The 23,934-nt window shown below is 35.0% G+C and overlaps 2 protein-coding genes across 2 annotated transcripts; one reads left to right on the forward strand and one right to left on the reverse strand.

The window, feature by feature from the left end:
• Positions 1-1,620: 1,620 nt before the first annotated feature.
• LOC135222897 (uncharacterized) lies at positions 1,621-5,311 on the forward strand. Its single transcript, XM_064261277.1, has 4 exons — positions 1,621-1,774; positions 3,606-3,746; positions 4,441-4,587; positions 5,009-5,311. The coding sequence occupies exons 1-4, from the start codon at positions 1,660-1,662 to the stop codon at positions 5,014-5,016; spliced, it is 411 nt and encodes a 136-aa protein (XP_064117347.1). The 5' UTR covers positions 1,621-1,659; the 3' UTR covers positions 5,017-5,311.
• Positions 5,312-7,021: 1,710 nt separating this feature from the next.
• Positions 7,022-14,336, reverse strand: LOC135222900 (moesin/ezrin/radixin homolog 1-like). The gene is made up of 2 exons (XM_064261291.1): positions 13,989-14,336; positions 7,022-8,194 (listed from the first exon to the last, which is right to left on the reverse strand). The coding sequence occupies exons 1-2, from the start codon at positions 14,184-14,186 to the stop codon at positions 8,021-8,023; spliced, it is 372 nt and encodes a 123-aa protein (XP_064117361.1). The 5' UTR covers positions 14,187-14,336; the 3' UTR covers positions 7,022-8,020.
• Positions 14,337-23,934: the final 9,598 nt, after the last annotated feature.

Consider the following 23,934-nt stretch of genomic DNA (forward strand, 5'->3'; position numbering starts at 1 on the left):
AGCCCGCTTCTCTAATTAACTTGTAAAATTGATTCCACTTATATGTCATTGATGACATCGCTATGGTGATCAACATTGCATATCAGTAACCTATGAGAAGGAGAAAAATTTTGTTAACCAAATTATTCTCTTTGTCCATCCACAGGTAGATGCAAGTAAGTGTGATCAGTGGAATTTGTGTCGCTGTCTCCAAGATTTTGTGAGTATTGCGTCCCTCTTACCCCATGGCGAACTTTGACTCACCAGATTACTTCGTTACCTATAGATGTACGCTCAATTGGTGCTGACAAAATCTAATGAGCGTTTCCCCAGGCCAATAAAAATAAGAGATTCTACATTTCAGATAAAAAAATTTTGATGAAATATGAAAATAATTTACAAGAATCAGTCGACTCACTGAAGAGAGGACGATAGTAAAATTCTAGAAGCAGGAATGGTTGCGTAATTATAATCGCGCTATTAAAACCTAGCTACTTCTAAATCTTGAGTTTACTCTCTAGATGCGATTCGAATTAAAGGCCATGATATAAGAAAGATTGCTTCTTAGTGAAGACAGATTTGATATGCAAATCCTTCACAAATGCTGAACTTGATTTTCTGTATAAAAGACATACTGATACTAATCTTGTTATTTATCAAATATATAGCCTATCAGATTTATTAAAGAACGCTAGAGGTCAAATCTATTTATAAGAAGAGTTAATCGTTTTAATGAGAACCAGTTATTAAAAAAGCTAAAAAAATATTGTAATTTACATCGGCGTATTTCTCCAAGATTAGCAACTTGTTTACGTTCCACAAAAATGTCGCTGGAAAAGACGGAACTTTGACAGAAAAAGCAACTGCAACCAATTCCTTATATATCTATTTATTGTTACACTCAATAAAAAAAAGCTTCAAAAGCTTTTTAGAAGTTTTAATTTTTTGTTAAGCTGCCCCTAAGGCAACACGGGCCCTAATCCTCATTTGGTAAGATTTTGATGGTTATACGAAGTCTGGTGTGGACAACTTGGTCTTGAGCCCAAGCGGCCAAGAGGCATAAACTGTTAAAACTCTCAGATGATCCCTTGTTGCCACTGTGTGGTCATTAGATTTAACCAACTGCATTCAGAAGTTATTATAAATTCTTTATGGCCGGAAAGAAATCAATTATGATTTTCATTTTCATAATTAAGTTGTATGAAGCTGAAATGATACAATCTAATACAAATGATCAAAATTATTATCTTAAATAGCTCGAAATACAGATAACATTAAACACAAAATTATGAAAGATAAATGAGTGGTCTTTCAGGGACTGATTAATGGAAGCTTTTTGTAACCAATAAATTCCATTTATTAATATCACAATATAAACCTTTACAAAAGCTTTATTTTGACTACAGTATTGGCTGTAATCAATCCGTTAGTTTCAAGATTCAATACCGTGCCACTGGTTAAAGAAAGAACCTAAAGATATTTAATTAGAAATAGAGATTTATTTCAGAACGAATTACATTAATTTCATATATATGATCAGTGTCTTTTGCAAGTACATTCATGTCTTGATTTAGGCTACGACTATTGCCTGGCTGTAGTAATGTGACAGGAAATATAATTATGAGTTACATGCAGAAAATAAAGAACTCGTTCACTGTATTTTAACGAACAGTATGTTACATGAGGCCAGGCTACAGTAATCTGGGCGGCTACTGCTTCATGCGAGGCGTTGGGACATGCTCCGGCACTGTGATCAGGAAAGGCTGCTATGGAAAGTGCTCCCTCTGCATTCCAGGTAAGAGTCTACATGGTGCCTGTGCTCTGTTACAGGTATAGTAGATTCACATCAGCCGTGCATTTGATGTATCCTGATTGGCTGTTGATAAGCCAATGACAGGGCAAAAACTCTGCCTCTCTTGAGAGTTCGCATAGGCAGGATGTATGGTCCATCTCTCCTGAGGGGTATTCTTTCAGGAGAGGTGGAACATGCATCCTGCCTATGTGAACTCTCGAGAGAGACTGAGAGTTTCCAGCCCTGTCATTGACTTATCAACAGCCAATCAGGAGCGTCGTAAGGGACTGGCCTAGACGTCAAATGCACGGTTGATGTGAATCAACTATAGGACACGCCGCACCTGTGCCTTGTATCATAGAGCTCATTTACATCAGTTTCGAGAAAAGATGTTGAAGAGAGAGAGAAATTTCAATATATTATTAAGCGCTACATACAAACACTGTAGACAAATATACAGCAATCATTCAATTATCCGGATTAATAGAGCAAAGGGGCTGTCGGATAATGGTAGAATCCGGATAAGGACGAGTAACTTTCCTTAACTAACGTATCCTTTGAAAAATTGCAATCCCTTCATTTTCTCTCTCTATCTGCGTTCACCCCACAGCCTACCTATTATATGTATAATTACTAACTGTTAGTAATTGTATTAATGCACAAAACAATAGTGTAAGTGATACTGTAAATATATAATATCTATTAATAAAAATATATAAATATATTACCTATTATATATATGATAACATATTATTCATCATATAACACTATATATATACTATATAGATATATATATCTAATATATATATCATATAAGTATTATATCTATATAGAATTTAGATATGTATAATATAATAGAAATGATCTATGATAATATTAATTTTATAATAGATTTTTAAGAATTAATAAATATATATATATATATAAAATATATATATAAGATTATATTAATAAATAATATATATCATATTATATATATAATTATATATATATATAGACTTATATTTATATAGATATATATATATATATTAATAATATTATTTATATAATAGATAGATAGATATATATATATATATATATATATATATATAATATTATATACATATATATATATATCTATAATATATGTACATATATATATATGTATACATATATGCATATTTATATATATATATTGTTACGAAGTGCCAAGTATCTGGTTACTACACTTACCATTCATTTATTGTTACCTCACAAAAGCCAGACACCTGAACCCTCATCACAGGTATTAAACGACTGAACACTCTAAAGGCAACAGTGATCCCTTAACAACTTACCAGTATTGCAGAAAATCAGACTAAGTTCATCAAAACAGGTGTGAGGTAATCTTGTAAGTAGTTAAATTAATCAAAGGGCATCACTTCATCAACAACTTTAAAAGTCTAAGTATTTCCCTGATTTCAGAAGTCTAAGTACTTCCCTGGTTCTAAGTCACTTCAAGTAAATTGAAGGAAAGCAGATCAATTACCACTCTATGTTTCTACCTAACATCAATATAATCAAATGCAAATATACTGGTTAGAAATGAAATACTTATAAAAAATTTAAATACAAAAATTTATTATGAAACTCAAAGTTTATAAGTGAAATTCACAATATCAGGGAAAATTACTGTTACTTGAAAACAAAGTAAAGTGAAAAAGAATTATAATTCTCAGTTTCTCAGCAGAGTCACCTAAATTGAATTCATTCTCTCTATAAGGTTAGCTCAGCCTACATATTTCCCGGTACTAGCTATAGGCCAACCATTGATACTTGTGACTGAAACCTTTTTATTTATTTTTTTTCTGTGCAGATGCCTCCAAGTGCATTCCACGAAAACGTTGTACAAATCATAGTGGAGCCTGCTTGAGCAAAGCAAATTGGAGCAGCTGCGACAGAGAATTAGATTCCTATTTCTGCCATGGTAGCGACTGCGCCTGTTGCAGGACTAAAAGTAGGTTTTGTATTACAAGACTTTTTTATGCACAGTAATGTTCGCCCAAAGTAAAGTTTTGACAGGTCTGGTTGGTTGAGCAGGACCTTCATATCCAAAGAATTTCATAACATTTTTATCATAAACTTGAGTCAAGCAGAAACCTTTAGCCAGGGAGCTTCTTCGTATTTATAATATTAGGAAAATGTCTTGTTCCAGCAATACTGACTTTCCCCCTTTATTGATATTCAAAAAGGAAAGAAGATTCTGATAAACAGGTAGGTAGTTCTTAAGCTGACCCATTGAGGGACGAGAATCAAGGACCCGAACACTTCGGGGGCTAAAAATTTGGACAAAGTGAATAAAGGATGCCTTGGACTGGCATAAGCAGAGCAAAGACAACGTAAGTAAGACTCTTTGAAAAGTAAAGGAAGTAGGACTTTTCTGTACCCTGCAAGATGATGAAATAATCTCATCGACAAGGTAAAGATAATAATGAGAAGAAATATAAGATATCCTGTGATTTTGCTTCCTTAGACTAGGGTTGTACTATAGTAACAGCAACATACAATTACTCTGCCAGTAACTGAGCAAAGCTTTTCGTTTCGCTGAAAAATTGATCGATAATAACTAGTTCACAACGAACAAAACTAATGCAAATAGAAACGATCACTGATACGCTTTCAAATAACTCAATCTTTGTTATTTCCACCAGTATGCACTCGCCAAGATTCTTGCAAAAATCAGGGAGGTTACTGTTACAGAATGAAGACCAATGTTCAAAGACAACACGTCTGCAATGGCCGAGTAGATCCTGCTGGCTGTGGAGGCGCCCAATGCCGGTGTTGTATTCCTACTGCTGGTAAGAAAAACAATTATGAATGATAGGCAAAATATGGAGATTTGTTTGAGTATAGACTGAGGAGAAAGCATGTAACATGTGATAGAGTGATTGATGAAAAACTGTTCGAGTATAGATAGGGGAGAACGTCTAACCAAGAGAGAGAGAGAGAGAGAGAGAGAGAGAGAGAGACGGGGGTGTTCTTCCTTGGATGGAAGTAATTGTGGTAGCCAGTAGTAAACAATTTCATAACTACAAGTCTTGATCTTCTAATGACAAACTTATTTTTTTCAGTGTAATAACAAACGGAAAAGTTTATCTAGTATTACCGAGTTATTCACAGTAAACGTATAGGTTCCCTCTAGAAAAAATGGTCCTGTTAGGATTCTCTATAAGTTTTTTGTGACAAAAGCATGACTAAGCTCATTTTTGTCATCTATAGGAAAATAAGAAGAGTGGCGACTATATTGCTCTTCTGAACTGCGTGATGATGTCCACCCAACAAAAAGATGGAGCTGACACGAGTGCAATTCTTCACTTCCAGTGATGTCCACAAGTTCCCTTCACCTCAAAGGAATACCTTGTTTGATTTCCCGTTGCACTTTTCTTGGTTTGTCGCACAGTAGTTTTCGCTTATGAAACACCATAGGATTTGGAAATAGCTCCAAGATCTAAATCAGATTTTGTAAGTGCCCTTACCTGAAGTCACTGTAATTGGTCTCAAATAAATCTGTCTTTTACTTCAGCGACTTGTATTCTTATCCACATGAAAGTTTCTCTTCATTTTTGACGAAGAAACCCAGCATCATGACGAAAGAATAGTCAGTTCTCTTAAACCTCACCAATAATTGAATGTAATGGATAATGGATCCATTACATTGAATAACTGAATGTAATGGATTTGAAGACCCATTCACTGTTTCATAGAATACATCTAAAACGAAATTGCATAAAAACACAAACAAAATAGTTCCCATTGACATTGTGAACAAACTGCTAGAATACGTCATTGCTTTCAACAGTTGTAGCCTCTAGGAAGATTACAATTGCACCAATAGCATCTAAACACAATAACAAAAGTTTTTAATGATTCCAGGCTATTGATATTGGAGAAGATGAATTGCTTCAAATAAAGTTCTGCTCACGCCGACACCTTGCCGGAGGCCGCACTGTTGCCAATTGGTTTATGTTTACCCTCCAAACTTGGAATAAGACTTACACAAACCATGGAAATTAGTTAATTTAGAGTATGTATTTGTAATATATATACAAATATTATAGCAATTTTATCATTATTGCATTACTATGACATCTAGAACTTATGGAAACAGTTTGTAAAGGCATCGGTGTATGCATCAAGTTCCACCAAATTGGCAACGATGCCTGAGGGTGACGCTCTGGGCTGACGTGGAGGCAGCTACATGACGAGACCTTGAGCAGGAATTTGTAATCGATAGTTTTATATCCTGTCCAGGGACACCTAAATGTTTATTGAATTCAGAATATACTGATGCCTTAGGATAATTTATCATTCAATTTATCGTGGCGCTCTCGCATTCAAATTTAATCATATACGAACTAATGGTTCATCCTCATTTATCAAGTAGTAAATATTTTCAGGCCCCATTAACATAAATCAAAACACCATTTGAGATTAATGAAAAGGTCACTTGGTCAGTATGTAATACAAAAGTTAAGAAAAAAAATAAAACTGGTTTTAATCTTTTATACGATTAACTGAGGGAGAAGTTCGGCTGTGTAGAGAGAGAACTTGTGGGGTTTTAATTTCTAATTATTGTCAGTATATGAGTAAATCTTGTTCTAATGAGTATTTCTGGCGCAGTCCTATATAAAAAGTATGCTGTCAAATAAAAACAAACTGATTATATAGAAGATATCGTTTGGTTGAATAAAATTAGTATCTTCGTGTCCGAAAACTCGACGGTTATTTCTATGAAAATCGCATTTATCTTTGGAATGCTCTGATCCGAAATTGACAGACTAAAGCTTCTCTAGTTAAGCGTAACCTGGAGGTATGCCTCGCCACAAATGAAACTTTTGTTAAGCAGTTGTACAGAAAAAAAAAAAAAATAGATAGGAAGATCTATAATCATGCTCAAACACCCTCTGTAAAACCTCTTCAAATGTTGGGTTTAGTTTCCAGAATACCTTTGAATGAGGTGAACACCTACAGCAGTTAGGAACTTGAGATTTTGGGTATGTTAAATCATCGTACCACACGCTTTTCCTTCATAAATCAGCAGAAGACCTGTTCAAAATATTGGGAAAATTTACATTGTCTGAACTAAATATATATATATATATATATATATATATATATATATATATATATATATATATATATATATATAATGATTTAGCATAACGACACCAGTAGAAAAATTCCTTGTTAACGGAGCCAAGGAAAATGAAGGTGACAAAAAACACTCGACGATTACTGATGAGGTCTACTATCTTTATTCTTAACACTACAAGACACTACTAAACCAAAGAACAGCTATGAAATACATCTGGCTCGTGACAGTTCCTGTTTCAGGATTCCTATTTCTGTAATGGAGTTTTTAATCGAAAAGAAATAAGTGGTCAAAATTCATACACACACAAAATCCAAAAATCTATACGGCACATTTTTTTCTTTTTCATAACAGAAGCGTCTGCAGATATTAAGGAAGACCCCCGACGTGACCTGAACAGACACTGATATTTACTGAACAGCAAAACTGAACAAATAACCCTTAAACTCATTCACTGTCACATTACTTTCAACAGGAGAAATTGACTAAAAACCAATGCTCACTTTTAGGACAAAAATATTAAGAGACAGAATCAGTGTCTGAAAGAAAAAAAAAAAGAAGTACAAGAACCGTAATACTAATATCACACCAAAGTGAGCTGACTTAAAGACGCTTAGTTAAATAGACGTTTTTTGAGTAATGCGACTTGGAAACAAATAAAATTAAGATGAATGGTCCCCGTCAACTCTCTCTATAGAGAACTGTAACTGGGCAGAGACAATTTTCATGCAGATAAATGAGATAAATAGAAAGATTAGGCTTTTATACACCGCAGAGCTGGATGGTGATGAAAGACAAGTTTGGCAACACCACCAAAATCAAAATAGAATAAGAAGTTGAACCCCGTTATACGGCATTTATCAAAGACAACTTGTTTTTGCCTATAACAGCTTGCAAGCATAAGATCTTTTTTCTTTCACTGATTTCTATTTTAGTTTATTAGTTTTTCTCTCATATCAGAAGTAATATATATACATATATATTATGAAAACATTTAATGAATGATGTACAGACGAAAGGGACAGTTAGACAGCATTTGGAATGCGCGCATGAAATGAAAAAAGCTTTGAAGCCCATTTCTTTTTTTCTATTTTTTTCTTTTATCCTATCAAGGCGCTTTAACAGAACGGGACACGACGCTAGCATAGATTCTCGAACTGATCCACGATCCGTCTCGTGTTGCATCTCCTTATCTCTTTCAACGTCTTGTACATCATCTGTCCTTGGCTCAGATTCTTTTTGTAAACATTCTTACTGATAGATGGCTCTCGTATCAACACTGGGCTTCCTTCTGGCAAGGTGACTTTCACTTCCTGAAATATAAAGATAGACGAAACATTACTTTCTCATTGGTAGGGTGGGCTTATGCAACAATTATAAATATGTTTTGTACACACGCACGCGCACACACGCACAAACACACACACACACACACATATTTTATATATATATATATATATATATATATATATATATATAATAAAAGGGGCCGATAAAAACGACAAAATGTAGAATGACAATGCTATTTTTCAGAGAACAAACTGTCTCATGGGCTCCTTTTATTAGGTGGATTTCCGTTTTAACTAAATATTTCACAGCCATATATATATATATCATATATATAGCCATATATACATACATATATATATATATATATATATATATATATATATATATATATATATATATATATATATATTCATATACTATATACTAATATTCAATACTGACACACCCATGACATGACATCTATTGTTTTAAGACGTCACTTCCCCAATTTTCTGATTCTCTTCTTATCATCAGGCCTATAACTCTGAAGGGAGAGACTGAAATAGTTGCTAAAGCTGTCCTGCCCCAAGCCATTTCAGCTGTTAACTCAATAGATCTAAGCTGTGGTGTAGCCCTGTTACAGCTATATTGCAGCCCTGTTGGTGGCCATGAGTTAATGGCTCTAACAGCTGTCAGGAGATGAGAATAAAATGGAATAACGTAATAAGAAATTTCAATGTGTATTTTTTCTTGTATATGGCCAAGGTTTGTAAATATGATTATTGTCATTATTATACTATTAAGGTAGATGACGCCACATATCCCTCTTTTCATCAGCTTTCCATAGAAATTGCTTAGAAAAGGACTGTGCTATATATATATATATATATATATATATATATATATATATTATATATATATATATTATATATATATATCTGTGTGTGTGTGTGGCGCGCGCGCGTGTGAGTGAGTAATATGTGTGCATATGTATACAAGTATATATATATATATATATATATATATATATATATATATATATATATATATATATATATGTATATATATAATAGTCTATATAGTATACAACTCTCAGCGTGGAGGTTCCTGGGTATGTTACTGGCCATATATAACCTTCAGTCTGTCTGTGATCCACCACACCTGCCTAACTACCAGGAAGGAAGACAATTTATTGATGATCTCAACAGAGGTGTAATGGCTTATTTCAGAAAGAGAGCCTGAGTGTGGTTTCTCAGTGAGTCCCTAGGGATGGGGTTGCCAGCCACATCCGCTTTTCATTTTTCCAAGTAGCCGCTGGGATCCACTCGAGGCTGTCTCCTTTGCCCAGATGCAAATCATGAACCTCACAAACGTGAGACAAACGGTGTACTACTCAGTTATGCCACCTACCACAATATATATATATATATATATATATATATATATATATATATATGTGTGTGTGTGTGTGTGTGTGTGTGTGTGTGTGTGTATGTACATATGTATACACGTACACACACATATATATGTATATGTCCCACTGGCCTTGTTGTAAGTGCTTATGATGACGTAGCAAAGTCTCCCTAATAAGCAGGTAATCTTTCTCATGGCCAAGAGAAATCTTGCTTCTCTCATTCCCTTATGATTAAAGCATTTGAACTAATAACGCCCACGAGAAAAAAAACAGGGACGTATTTTGTATAACTTATGATGACCTGGGGCAAAATTAATGACCTGAGAGGATAGATATCCTCAAGGTCTTGGGTATCTTGAAGCAGGTGGGCCGTAATGGGAAATGAATTAGGACGAGTCCAAAATAAGATTAGGTGATTTTACAGCGAAGGTGCTTTCAAGCGTTGTGTACCTTAGTTTTTTTTCCTTTTGTTCTTATAAAAGGTAGAATTTATATATCTAGATACCTGTAAAATGTTAACGAACTAGAATTATACTGTAGACAACCATTCCTTGTAGCTGAAAAAGTGTAGCAAGGAATGGGGGTTTCAGGATTTAATCTTATACTCAGCAGTTGAGAAGCAAAGATGAAAGGTGGAAAAAAAAAGAATCTTTAAGTTTTTAACCGCATTAAATACCTACAAAACGTTAACGAAGTAAAATGTATGTAATATGTAAAGACTTCCTTTTAGTTGAAAAGTTGTAGCACGAAAGCAGGATTTAATCACAGATTCAAAAGTTTAACAGAGGTAAAAAAAAAAAAAAAGGAATCTTAAGTTTTTAACAGCATTAAAATCCTTTGTTCTATTTTTACCCACTTTTCCCAGAATCTCCCACGATGACTTGTTTTTGTAAACCATCACGCTTGGTCATTCTGGCCTCTGTGTTTATCCACCCTCATAGGTCAGAGGTCACCTGACTCTTATTTCGTCACAGACTTCTGTAAGAGGGAAAAACTGAAGGTGTTTTGCGGGACATTCAAGGTCACGGAGCCTCCGCCCCGTGGCTGGGCTGCCCGGGATAACTAATTAAAAAACGTCATGGTCATGCATTATGTGCTTGTATGCGCTCTTACACATACATAGATATATGTATACATAAATATGTGTATGAATATATATATTGTATGTGTGTTCGTGTTTCAAAGACGTGCAGAGAAATTGACAAGTTTCCTGCAAATTAGACTGAGCCCCTTTTGACCAGCGTAGAAAGTTATGTTCCCGTTGGTTAGTCGATTGCGATGGTCACAGGTAGGGTTGAGAAATCGTCTGGCTAACGACCTCATACCAAAACGAATTGCTGAGAACCAGAAACTAATGAGGATGAAGAATGGTATGGTCTAACAACCTGCAGAGAGCAAAAGTTAATTGTTGATGCAGGGTGTGAACTCGACAGGCATAAGTACAGCAGAGTCGATATCAGGTTACATCACTTTTGATGGCTCAGTGGTCAAAGTCACTACCTATCATTGTTTCTTAATCAGGCAACGGTTCGAATCCTGCGGGGTTTGGTGGGGGTGGGGGCCGCCGGATATGGGGCGACGAAGCGCTTCACTAATTATGATTCCCTTGGGTGTCAATTATTCCCGAAGCCTAGTGAACTGGATATTAAACGATGTTTATGGCTTAATATTGGTGAATATAAAAATGTCGTTCATTTATCACTTACACAATTTCATATATATATATATATATATATATATATATATATATATATATATATATACTATATATATATATATATATATATGTATATATATATATATTTAATATATATATTCTATTTATATATATATATATAATATATATATATAATATATACATATACACGCTCGTATATGATTCACCATTGCCACGCCCATCACAGCTCTCCTGTTAGAACTAGAACACTCTGGAGCTCGGCCAATACGTAATGCGTGGCGAGTGAGCAGCGAACTCTTTTTATTACCTATGTGATCTGGTTGGTAGCACACTTGCCTCTCGCCTAACAGGTCCTGGCATCGCCTTCGACGTGAGTTATAAACTTTTTATTTATTGTACGAGGTACTTTGTTGACTTCCAGTAATAACAATAATAACTACGTGTACTTGTCATTCGTCTGAAGGTCGTCACTTTAGACCTATGCTCAGATACCAAATCGACCGAATAATTTCTGTAAACTGGCGTCGCAGTAAATACGGTCAATTTGTGTTACATTAGCAATTATAGCCATTATATGTAACTGAGAATTAAGCGCATTAATAAAATTGCTAATTATTTTCTAAGCTAATATTTGAATCCTATTACTTACGTAACATACTTCATATATCGGAAGGTGGAAGAGATTATTTGAAGTGTTCAAACGCTTAGTTAGTAATTACTGATGAAATATAATCTATTGCTTTTCAAGTCGTCACGTTGGAATTAAAGTTTGTACAATACTGAACAAAGTTCACTAAGGGAAATCATTAAATGATATATATATATATATATATATATATATATATATATATATATATATACTTAACAGTTCAATAAGGGAAATCATTAAATGATATATATATATCAATAAGATATATATATATATATATATCTATATTATACTGAACAAAGTTCAATAGGGAAAATCATATGATATATATATATATATATATATATATATATATATATATCATTTAATGATTTCCCCTAGTGAACTTTGTTCAGTATTGTACAAACTTTAATTCCAACGTGCCGACTTGAAAAGAAATAGATTATATTTCATCAGTAATTACTAACTAAGGGTTTAAACTCTTCAAATAATCTTTTCCACCTTTCGATATATGAAGTATGTAACGTAAGTAATAGGATTCAAATATTAGTTTAGAAAATAATGAGCAATTTTATTAATGCGCTTAATTCTCAGTTACATAGAATGACTATAATTGTTAATGTAACACAATTGACCGTATTTACTGCGACGCCAGTTTACAGAAATTATTCGGTTGATTTGGTATCTGAGCATAGGTCTAAAGTGACGACCTTCAGACGAATGACAAGTACACGTAGTTATTATTGTATATATATATATATATATATATATATATATATATATATATATATATATATATATCCAAAAAAATGAAAGTTAGCAGGGATGTTTCGCATTACTGTAATTAAATGTTTATGCAGTAGAGAATGCAGTAGTAAGAATAAAAACATCTTTTATTGCTTGAGTCATTGCAGCAGCAAAGACAATTTTTACCTAGAATAAATGATGACTCATGATTAATCTTATCACTGAGCCCAATCATAAAATGGCATTTCAAAGCTTTCCTTCAAATTTCACAAAGTACCCTTATCCCTAAATCGCAAAAGATTATTTATTTAAGTTGGTAAAAAGGTTCCAAAAAAACAAACACCTACGGATCTATCTTCATAGAATAAACTTTACGACTTTTCAAAAAATCGTATTCGAAAGACTTTCTGCTTCGAGACTTTTTTTGTTTCTAACATTCTTCAGATGTCTCAGTCCTAATCACGCAGTCACTGAAGGATATCCCTTTTTAAAAGAGAGAGAGAGAAGAGAGAGAGAGAGAGAGAGAGAGAGAGAGAGAGAGAGAGAGAGAGAAGGTGTAGTGGACATTCATCGTACTAACCTCCACTTTAATGGAAGCATTAACCAATAATATATAAAAATGCAGAGTAATATCCTAGGTACTAATGCACTCTTCAAAGGAAGCAGAAACCTCTCAAAATACCTTAATCATTAAGGGACATCTTTTATTCAAACAGACAATATGACAATAACTAAGATGCTCACTCACCAGATGCCTCTTTTCAAAATGAAATATATAACAGTATCTATCATGCTCGATCACTAAAGAATATTTCCTTTTTAAAACTAGTAAAAAATATCATCTAAGATCATCACTAAAGGATATCACCTTTTTTAAAAACTAATAAAAAAACATTGCCAAAGATCATCACTAGAGAATATGTCCTTTTTAAAACTACTAAAAAACATTACCCAAGATCATCACTAAAGGAAATTTCCTTTTTAAAAATGATAAAAAAACATCATCTAAGATCACTAAAGAATATTTCCTTTTTAAAACTAATAAAAAAAACATTACCTAAGGTCATCACTAAAGGTTATTTCCTTTTTAAAACTAATAAAAAAGAACATCATCTAAGATCATCACTAAAGAATATTTCCTTTTTAAAACTAATAAAAAAAAACATTACCTAAGATCATCACTAAAGGATATTTCCTTTCTAAAACTAATAAAAACATTACCTAAGACCATCAGTGAAGAATATTTCCTTTTTAAAGCTAATTAAAAAATATTATCTAAGATCATCCCTAAGAGATATTTCCTTTCCTAGAACGAATAAAACAGCGTCATCTAAGGTACTCGATACTCGCCTCTTCTCCGCCAGAAACGTTATTAACCTCTTCCTCGCTGGAGATGTTCACCTCCTCGCTCAAAACATTCACCTCGTCCTCGCTGACGACGCTGACGGCTTCCTCCTCCTCCCCCTCCGTTACCACTACGCTCTCGGAGTCGCCCTCCGGAATCTCCTCGACGACCACTTCGGGCGTGATGGTGTCCAAGTGAGACATGACTGATTGATTGCCTGACTGATCGGCTAAATGGGTGTTTTGCCGTGTTCCCCCAAAAGAGCGGCCGCGCCTTTCAATAATGGAGTACTTCTTGCCTCGGCGAGCGTTCTGTCCACACTGCGGTGATTAAGAACTCAGACTGGGCCTGCTGCTGCAGCCTGCTGGGGCTCCCGTTGGCGGGCGGCGTTTTAAAGGTCATGCCCTCGAGAGTTGCTCCTCCTCCCTCCATCGCCTACCTTTTTCCAGTTCTTCTCTTCCCTCCCGTTTCCTCCAACTCCTCCTCTCCAATTTTTGACTTCGAAAGGGCAAAGGGCGAGGAACATTTTGCAACGCAATTAGCATTGTCATCTCCGGCGTCACATTCAGGAGCCCTAATTCTAAATAAGAAACGTGCCCCCCAGCCCCTCCCAGCCACCCCCCCCCCCACAAAGAGCCATTAGCAGACCAGCCACTGAAGCAAAGATCATAGTACATCGAGCTGATAAGAGGCGATCACGTTAAGTGTAGAATCATAGCCATGACCAAAATGGAGAAGAGGAAGAAGAAGATTCAGAGTTGCATCTGAAACCCAACAATATACTTCCTTGTTTTTAAACTGATAACAAAAAAAATTAAGAAGAGACCAGTGACAGACATCATTACGTTGCCCCACTTACTGCGCTCACTCTCCTTGGGATTGTGTTACGTGGTCACTATGCCAAAAATAAAATAAAAGAAAATAAATAAATAAAAAATTAAAAAAATAGCTTTTAGTACCTCTCGTCAACTTCCCTTACTTCCGAGGCCTTCCAAAACGGCCGTCAGACTACTTTTCCAAAGGCATAACTGGATAAACGTGATCAGTTCGACGTCAGCAAATTCTTCGCTAGTTTTTCAAAAGATTTTTTCCTTACCCCAGAACTTGATGTTCTTCACGTGATTAGACTTTTCGGTAATATCCTCTCTCTCTCTCTCTCTCTCTTTTCTTCTCTCTCTCTCTCTCCTTACTTTTCTCTCACTCTCCCTTTCTCTGTTATATTTGCCAGAGAGAGAGAGAGAGAAGAGAGAGAGAGAGAGAGAGAGAGAGAGAGAGAGAGAGAGAGAGAGAGAGAGATTTCTGGCATGTGATAAACTGATAAATAAAAAGTATTTGGCTTTGTTTTGTGAAAAACTACTTCAGGTGATAATATCCTTTTCGTCAGTGAAAAGAATATTAAAGCTTAAAATTTCCCTTTTACAGACACATTAGTATATATATGGAGAGAGAGAGAGAGAGAGAGAGAGAGAGAGAGAGATTCAAAATGAAATACGTACAAAGTAACTCTCCAACACGAATACACGTGACAATTCTCGATGACCTTGCTTTTGATAAACTTCTAACCTCACAGACTTACGTAAAATCGTATTCATTTGTCTCGAATGTGCCTCAGTAGAACCGACAACTGGTGAACGAGAATTCCGAACCATAAGACGGCAATTTCTCATATATGAAATCAGTCCATTTCAGGTACATTTATTATTGCAGTGTATTTATTGGTGATTTTTTTTTCTTTTTTAGTGACGTCTGAGGAGCACCGTCAGTTTTGAATGCAGGTGAGTTAATGATAGTGAGTGGGCAACAGTGAAATTTCGTTACGTACAGATAAGGTGAACCCGGCAGATTTTGTTACTATTCGTTATCAGACAATATCTTAATGATAAGCTATTTCAGGTCGACTCAAATACAGGACGACGGTAAGAACCCCTTCCTCTTCTTGCTTTGACTGACGATCAGACCTTGACCTGGTGTGTACAATGTCTCCTGATAAAATCAATGAGCTTCTGTCCTAGCTACTAATTTCATCAATGATTACGGCATGAAGCTATAAAACTATACTCAGGTAAGAGATAAACACTCTCTCTCTCTCTCTCTCTCTCTCTCTCTCTCTCTCTCTCTCAAATACACACCCCTGAACTCACCTTCACAGCACATGCACGGCGGGATTTTCCCAATCCGAAAACCTTTTAAGATCAAAATAAAAATAAACCTTGTAGCCTTAGAAAAAAATCACAACGGATGGGAAGGAACTTGACCCATCAATTCTAACCACAGACACAGGATCTGTTTGGTTCTCGGGTCTCACTGTGACCCTTCATCGCAAGCAATAGATTCCTAAGGTCTGCTGGGACGTTAGCTGCGCTCTCAGCAGTCTTTATGCCGGTCTGGGGCGCCGGTTGCGTTACCTTTCTTATTGTAAATAAATGGTCAAGGAAACTTATATGCCAACGGGGTCCTGGATTCGTGGGTCACCCCTCCAAGTCCTGACCAGGAAAAGCAAATATGAAAACCATTCCAGGAAATACCTCGAATGGCCCAGTGGACGTGATCTGCATCATCTGAAAGGGTAAATTGTAAGGCAATTGCAAGGCCGCTGAAATATCTTTAATCACTGATGTTATCCAGAGAAAAAAATAGACTTGCCGAATGTGCCAGTTTTTTTTTTTTTTTTTTTTTTTTTTTTATGGCAGATTGCACTTTCGTTCGAGCGCCTTTCAGCTCGATACTGGACAGCTTTGCAGAATGACAATTTTGCACTTGTCATTTCTTTCCTCCAAATTTATCCATTTCTGGGCCTCTTGATGAATCACTTTTTTTTCAGACTATTTTTTTTCTTCAGTCATTGTTTCCTTTTCTTTCTTTTTTTCTCCATTCTTTTTCTTTTTTTGCATCTTCCAGGACGTCCTTGATTAACTTCAGTTGCTCTTCTTTTGTTTGTCACTTGACATTTCTTTCGGAGTATGGAGGTACGTAGGCAGTAACGGGGAAGAACGTGCTGTCTCAATGTATCTTTTATGGGTATAGTTCCTTATTCTTCCTCTCTTTTCCTTTCTTTCTTTGTTTTCTTCTTCTGTAAGCGACTGTTGTTGACTCAGCTAAGACAAACTCACGGAAAAACGAATAGTTATTATCGCAACTTTATCAGACGGTTTTTCTTCTTCTTTTTTACGCGCAATATTTCATCCATTTCAGTGCATTTTTTGTCGAATACCTTTTTCACAAACCTTCATAATTATCAGCGCAATGGAATCAAGACTCAGCCAACCGCACGACAATCCGTTCTTCCCAATCATTGAAGGATTGAAGTGACGGTCGGGACATGAGGGAATAAAAAGATTATCTCTGGCTTTAACTATTGTTCCCTTTTGAAAGCCTTTAAAAATCGAATAAAGGAAATAAAACCCTGACATTTAGCGAAGTCTTGCACGGCGTCCATTATTGCTTGCGCATGTTTTCTCCTCCCCGTCTTATGTTCGTGGTTCTGCTTGCCATTTGTTTACTTCATTTTTTTTGTTCATACATCTGTAAGGTACTTTTCCGTGTCCGCCCATTCCTTGGTTGTGAAGGGCGTCGCCCCAAACAATAACAAAAAAACAATTCTAATTGAAGCTGTGGGATGGAACGCTGTATAAAATCTAGGCCAAAGGCCAAGCGCTCGGACCTATGAGGTTATTCAACGCTGAAACGGATATTGAGCGTAAAAAGTTTTGAAAGGCGTAACAGGAGGAAAAACTCACAGTTACACTGTGAAACACTTGTTAGGAGAGGGTGGAAAGTAAGATGGAAGGAAGAGAATACGAACAGAGGTACAGTAAAGGAAACGAAAGGGGTTGAAGCTAGCAGCCGAAGGAACCCTGCAAAGAACATTCTTAATTTTAAGTAATGCGAGAGTAACAAAAGCTATGCTAAAGTAATTGGTTTTGGCGACTCCAGGGTGGAACTAGGCTTCATATTCTTCTTCTTATTTAATTTCTCTTTACTAACGAAGCAAAATCACCGTTACAATATCTCCGTATTTATCGTCTTTGACGACAGACAAATCGTGAATGTCATGGCTGTCACAATTCACGCTTTTGAGAACTTCCTTAATCGGCCGGAAAAACTCATAATATTAAAAAAAACGGATATTAATTAATGTTAAAATGACATTTACGATATCGTGTACCTTTCACTTCCTCCTCTTACCATCACTCTTGAGAGCAGGTCGGTTTAAGAAAGTAGGACTGTCAGTCATGTTTAATTAATGTAATAAGGAAAAACTAGACAAGACGCCTTGGCTTTCATGATTAATATATATTCCCCCAATGGTCCCGTTTCAAACAAGCAAACCCACCTAATCAGTGATGCCAACCCCTCTAACCCTAACCCCCCCTACAGGGGACGAGAAATTACCCTACATAACTGAAAATGACGCAACATTCTGCGGCTTTGATGATAAATAAATCTTTAGATTATATTTATATGCAATATCATGAACACTAATAAACATATAGATCTAAACCTACCTTGTTACATTTACCGTACACTTCAAACTAATGCCCCACCGTTCAAGATTTTGCCCAGATTACCATACGCGTAGGGCAATTACCCTACAGTTGGCAACACTGCACCTTATATCGATGCTCAGTAACCTATTTGTGGGAAATTCTTTATATCTAAAGCACCACGTCATTGGAACAACCTGCACCCACCGACCTTTGTGAAGAAGCTTGATCTCAAGTTCCGTACGACGATAGACTGTGGCATTCAATTAGATGAACAGAATAACACTTGGCAAAATGGCACCGTGAATTCAAGTAGCATTTGCTCATTGACCAAGGACTTAGAATCCGGTTTTCTGGAGACGAGTAATACATTTATATTAATTTTAATTTATAGTAGGTGCTCAGTCAGTGTTTTCCTTTCTCGTGTCCCGACTTTGTGTAGCGAGTCAGGACCTCCACAAAAGATGCAATTGCTTGCAAAGACGATAGAGGCGGCTACTTCAGACCTTGCTTGAAAAAATATTGCTCCTATCAAGATGATGGTAAGTTATCAAAATAACGAAAGTAATCTGTGGACACTCTTTTCCTCATCTGCGCCGAGAATTGGAAAATAGAAGAGGATTAGAGAAACAGAAACGAAAAACCAATATTTCTCAAATTACATAAAAAAAAAATTAGGAGTTAAATATTTCTTTTTTTACGAATTGACAGGAAATTTCATCTAAAAGGCAAAGCAATTTTAGAAAAAGGTAAAAGCAATCCTGTTAAATATACCGATATGTAGATATGCTTGCTTGTGAAAGAGATAGCAGGAAAGGAAGCCGTGACTGAGAAAAAAAAAAGATTATGTGGGAATTATTTTCTTTCGAAAGAAACCTGAGGATTTGCGATGTCTTTCAGCTTACTGAGTGATTTAATCAATTTCTTTCCTTTAATCGCCAAAGCAGTAAATGTGAACACTTTATCTAAGCGATGTCTAACGGGTAATATTATGTTTAATGAAGTTAAGACCGGAGCCTAAGAACGCTGAAAGTCAATCCTAACGATTCCCTGAGAGAGAGAGAGAGAGAGAGAGAGAGAGAGAGAGAGAGAGAGAGAGAGAGAGATTTAAAGTACACTGAGAAGCAGAAGCAGAAGAAGCAGAAGAAGAAGAAGACACAGAAAAGGAAGAAGGATAAGAAGAAACAGAGAGAGAGAGAGAGAGAGAGAGAGAGACAGAGTACACTGATAAGAAGAAGAAGAAGAAGAAGAAGAAGAAGAGAGAGAGAGAGAGAGAGAGAGAGAGAGAGTTTTAAAGTTTTAAAAAGACACTGTTAAGAAGAAGAAGAAGAGAAGAAGAAGTTAAGAAGAAGAAGAGAGAGATGAGAGAGAAGAGAGAGAGAGAGTTTTAAAGTACACTGATAAGAAGGAAGAAGAAGAAGAAGAAGAAGAAGAAGAGAGAGAGAGGAGAGAGAGAGAGAGAGAGAGAGAGTTTTAAAGTACACTGATAAGAAGAAGAAGGAGAAGAAGAAGAAGAAGAAGAAGAAGAAGAAGAAGAAGAGAGAGAGAGAGAGAGAGAGAGAGAGAGAGAGTTTTAAAGTACACTGATAAGAAGAAGAAGAAGAAGAAGAAGAAGAGAGAGAGAGAGAGAGAGAGAGAGAGAGAGAGAGAGAGAGAGAGAGAAGTTTTAAAGTACACTGATAAGAAGAAGAAGAAGAAGAAGAAGAAGAAGAAGAAGACAGACAGACAGACAGAGAGACGACAGTTTTGAAAACGGGTTATGAAACAGCAATAGTATGGCGCCTTAAAAAGGAAAATAATAAAAAAAGCTTAACTTTGAACTGCCTTAAAAAAAGTAAGTAAAAAGAAAAAGAAATGGAACTTGAAGCTTTGCACGTACTACACGGCTGCTGCCGTTCACGTCAGACCACAAAAACTTGACACCCTCACAAAAAGAAGATATCTTTCCCGTGTACAAAAAAAAAGATGGAAATAGAAATAAATGGAAAAATGTGACTACGTTTAGTACACACCATAAAATGAATGAAGTATTATTAGCTACTTCGTTTGGGCATTAAAATGATAATGTGCTAGCATTATGCCTATGGCACAGCAAGTGCGCCGTGTAGATAGATATATACCTTAATGGTGATATTCCACAATGGTAATGAGCACTAAACTTCTAAGATAAGAAATCAGTTACTGTAAATAAGACAGCTCTTTAAGTTTACCGTACGTGCTGAATGACCCTCACCTACTGAATATGCATAAGAAGAGCTGCATGGAACTCTTCCGTATTGTAAAAATAAGAGGAAAAGTAGGTATTATCATACCAAGATGTTTGCATTTTCGTTACCTATCATGATTTGTTTACATTTCTCGTTCAATATACCTAAATTTCTAAAAATTTCTTTATACCGTATCTTTTTGTATTTCCCATTACCTTCTGATAAACACCATTTTATTTGGAAGCTTGAATTTCAAGTCAGTGACACCTGTGGGCTTGTTTCATATGAACAGGTTTCATCTTCTGAATAATAATAATAATAATAATAATAATAATAATAATAATAATAATAATAATAATAATAATAATAATAATAATAATAATAATAATAATAATAATAATGAACTAAGGAACCTCCATAACGAGGCTATAATATTGACAATCAAAAGCCACAGTAGTGTTAAAATATATTTTTACCATTATACAATAATATATTTTAACACTACTGTGGCTTTTGATTGTCAATAATAATAATAATAATAATAATAATAATAATAATAATAATAATAATAATAATAATAATAATAATAATAATAATAATGGTTGTAGGTCCTAGTATAAGGTTCGAAAGCTTTTATTATCTATTATAGACTTATACTTCATTTGCGATATTATTGTGGACCTGCAACCATTGTCATCATTTTCGACACTGAAAATTGTACCCAATAATAATAATAAGAATAATAATACACAATAAATTATTTTAGGAAGCGCTTTCTTTGAAAAATGATCTGAAGAGTGTAGTTACAATAATTGCGTATATACCTCTGCGTTGTATGTGTGTACATAAATGTAATATGCAGGTCTGCTTTTTTATTTATAGTACTGAATAAAGTCTCTCTCTCTCTCTCTCTCTCTCTCTCTCTCTCTCTCTCTCTCTCTCTCTTTTCATGGTTGGCGAAACCTCATATCAATGGTATTTCGTAACCTGAATTTTAAATTATTTTTAATATCCTTTGACTTGTCACCATCTCTCTCTCTCTCTCTCTTTCTCTCTCTCTCCTCCTCTCTCTCTCTCTGTCCTCTCTCTCTCTCTCCTCTTAACAAAAGTTTTTTTCTTCAAAACTTTTGTTTGTTCTCTCTATTCATATTCAGCGAAATCTCATGCCAAAGTTACTCAGTAACCTGAATCTTAAAATATCATTTGACCTGTTACCATTTCAAACACATTTATGATGTCACGAAAGATCGTGCCCCGCAGTTTGATGACCTCATGACTTCAGGTCATACGCTTATCAGGTCAAGATTTTTATATTAGCTTTTTTATCTCTTGGCCTCTTTCGTGCAAGCAGACTTCGAAGTGACTGAACTTTGCTAGGTGTTCTCGTTCTCTTACTAAGTCTCTCTCTCTCTCTCTCTCTCTCTCTCTCTCTCTCTCTCTCTCTCTCTCTCTTATTGAACTTTATTTTCTGTTACATTCCTCAACCAACACTTTTCCTCACTTACATTTTTATCTTTCCCTTTCTTTGGAATTTTAATCAATACTTTATTAATACTATCTTATAAAGATTCACTTTCATTGCACTGCTTGTTATCAATTCTCTCTCTCTCTTTCTCTCTCTCTCTCTCTCTTTTTACTGTATGCTATTGCCTCCTAATGACTCATTGCTGTTTGCATCAGGCTTCTAAGGCTTGCTTTATTTTGCAGTAACACTTGTTGCATTACAATGCAAGGGTGTTAACCTTACTAACAACTATACCCCCACCCCTTCCCCTATTCACCCCACCCCCCCCTCTTCAAATTCTAGTTTTACCTGGATTAAGACTGACTTGAGTGCATAAACCTCCATGGCAAGAGGTAGTGCAACTTTTTTCTCTTCTTGCCTCGGAACTTTTTGTGCAAACTTTTGAAAAAATCGGATGTTTGCTACTTTTTTGACATTTTGTTTATTATTCTCTCCTTCTTTCTTTCTCTTATCCTTAGGTTTATTGTTTATGCGACGCTCCCTCCCGTACGCTTTCATTTTTATAACTTTTCTTTCAATCGTTTGTTATTATATTTGTTTGTCGCAGAGTTTAATGAAATAATGTAAATTTCTACCTAAAACACACACACACACACACACACACACACACACACACACATATATATATATATATATATATATATATATATATATATATATATATATATATATATATATATATATATATATATATATATATATATATATATATTATGCGAGTATAGTATACTTGGTTCAGTGATATCTGACTTTGGAATGTGTCTAGCTCTTCGTATTTGCACATTTACATAAGGTCCGAGGTTGCATATTCTCTTGCACACATCTCTCTTGCAAAAGATGATTCCGTTCTGACTTTTCTTCACCCTGGTGCACGCACGAACGAAGGTTACCAGATACCATCTAAATTACCACCCTTATATTTTCGTAGTTTCAAAGGTAAGGTCAAGATTCTGAGTGGTTATGTCTCTAGTTTACTTTTTAAATTTCTGAGTTTCTTTGCACCCCTTTTCAAGGCTTGTACCATAATAGATGCAGTCAATGTGTACGTGGTATGCACATTTACACACACACACACACACACACACACACACACATATATATATATTATATAATATATATCTATATATATATATATATATATATATAATATATATATTACATATTATATATATATATATATATATATATATAGATATAGTATAAATATAATATATATATATATATATTATATATATAGATATAATATGAATATATATATATATATATATATATAGATATATATATATATATATATATATATATATATATATATACATATATAATATATATATTATAATATATATATATATATATATATTTGAAAAATGCTTTTCTCAGTAAACATGGACGAACGAAACACACGTAGCTTCTTTCTTAATCCGAAAACGTTTAACCCCAGATGAAACGCCTAAGAAATGAAGAAATCAATATTGCTTCCAGTAATTAGAACGCTTAGGCAACCTCTTCAATGCCAAGTACACAAAACAGTTACCGCGTGTTGTAATTACGGCTATCTCGAAGATAGTGTTCGGTGTATTTTCTTTATATACGGAATATTTCCTTCTGGGAATTACCTTTTATTTTCTTCCTAAAACCTTCAATATATGAGTTCCTCTTAACTGTCTTTAGTTTGTACTACTTGATTCACCCTGGGATCCAATTTTCCACAATCATCAGCAATTTACGGCCTTTTCTC

This window comes from Macrobrachium nipponense, chromosome 20 (genome assembly GCF_015104395.2).
Source record: "Macrobrachium nipponense isolate FS-2020 chromosome 20, ASM1510439v2, whole genome shotgun sequence".
Taxonomy (NCBI): Eukaryota; Metazoa; Arthropoda; class Malacostraca; order Decapoda; family Palaemonidae; genus Macrobrachium; species Macrobrachium nipponense.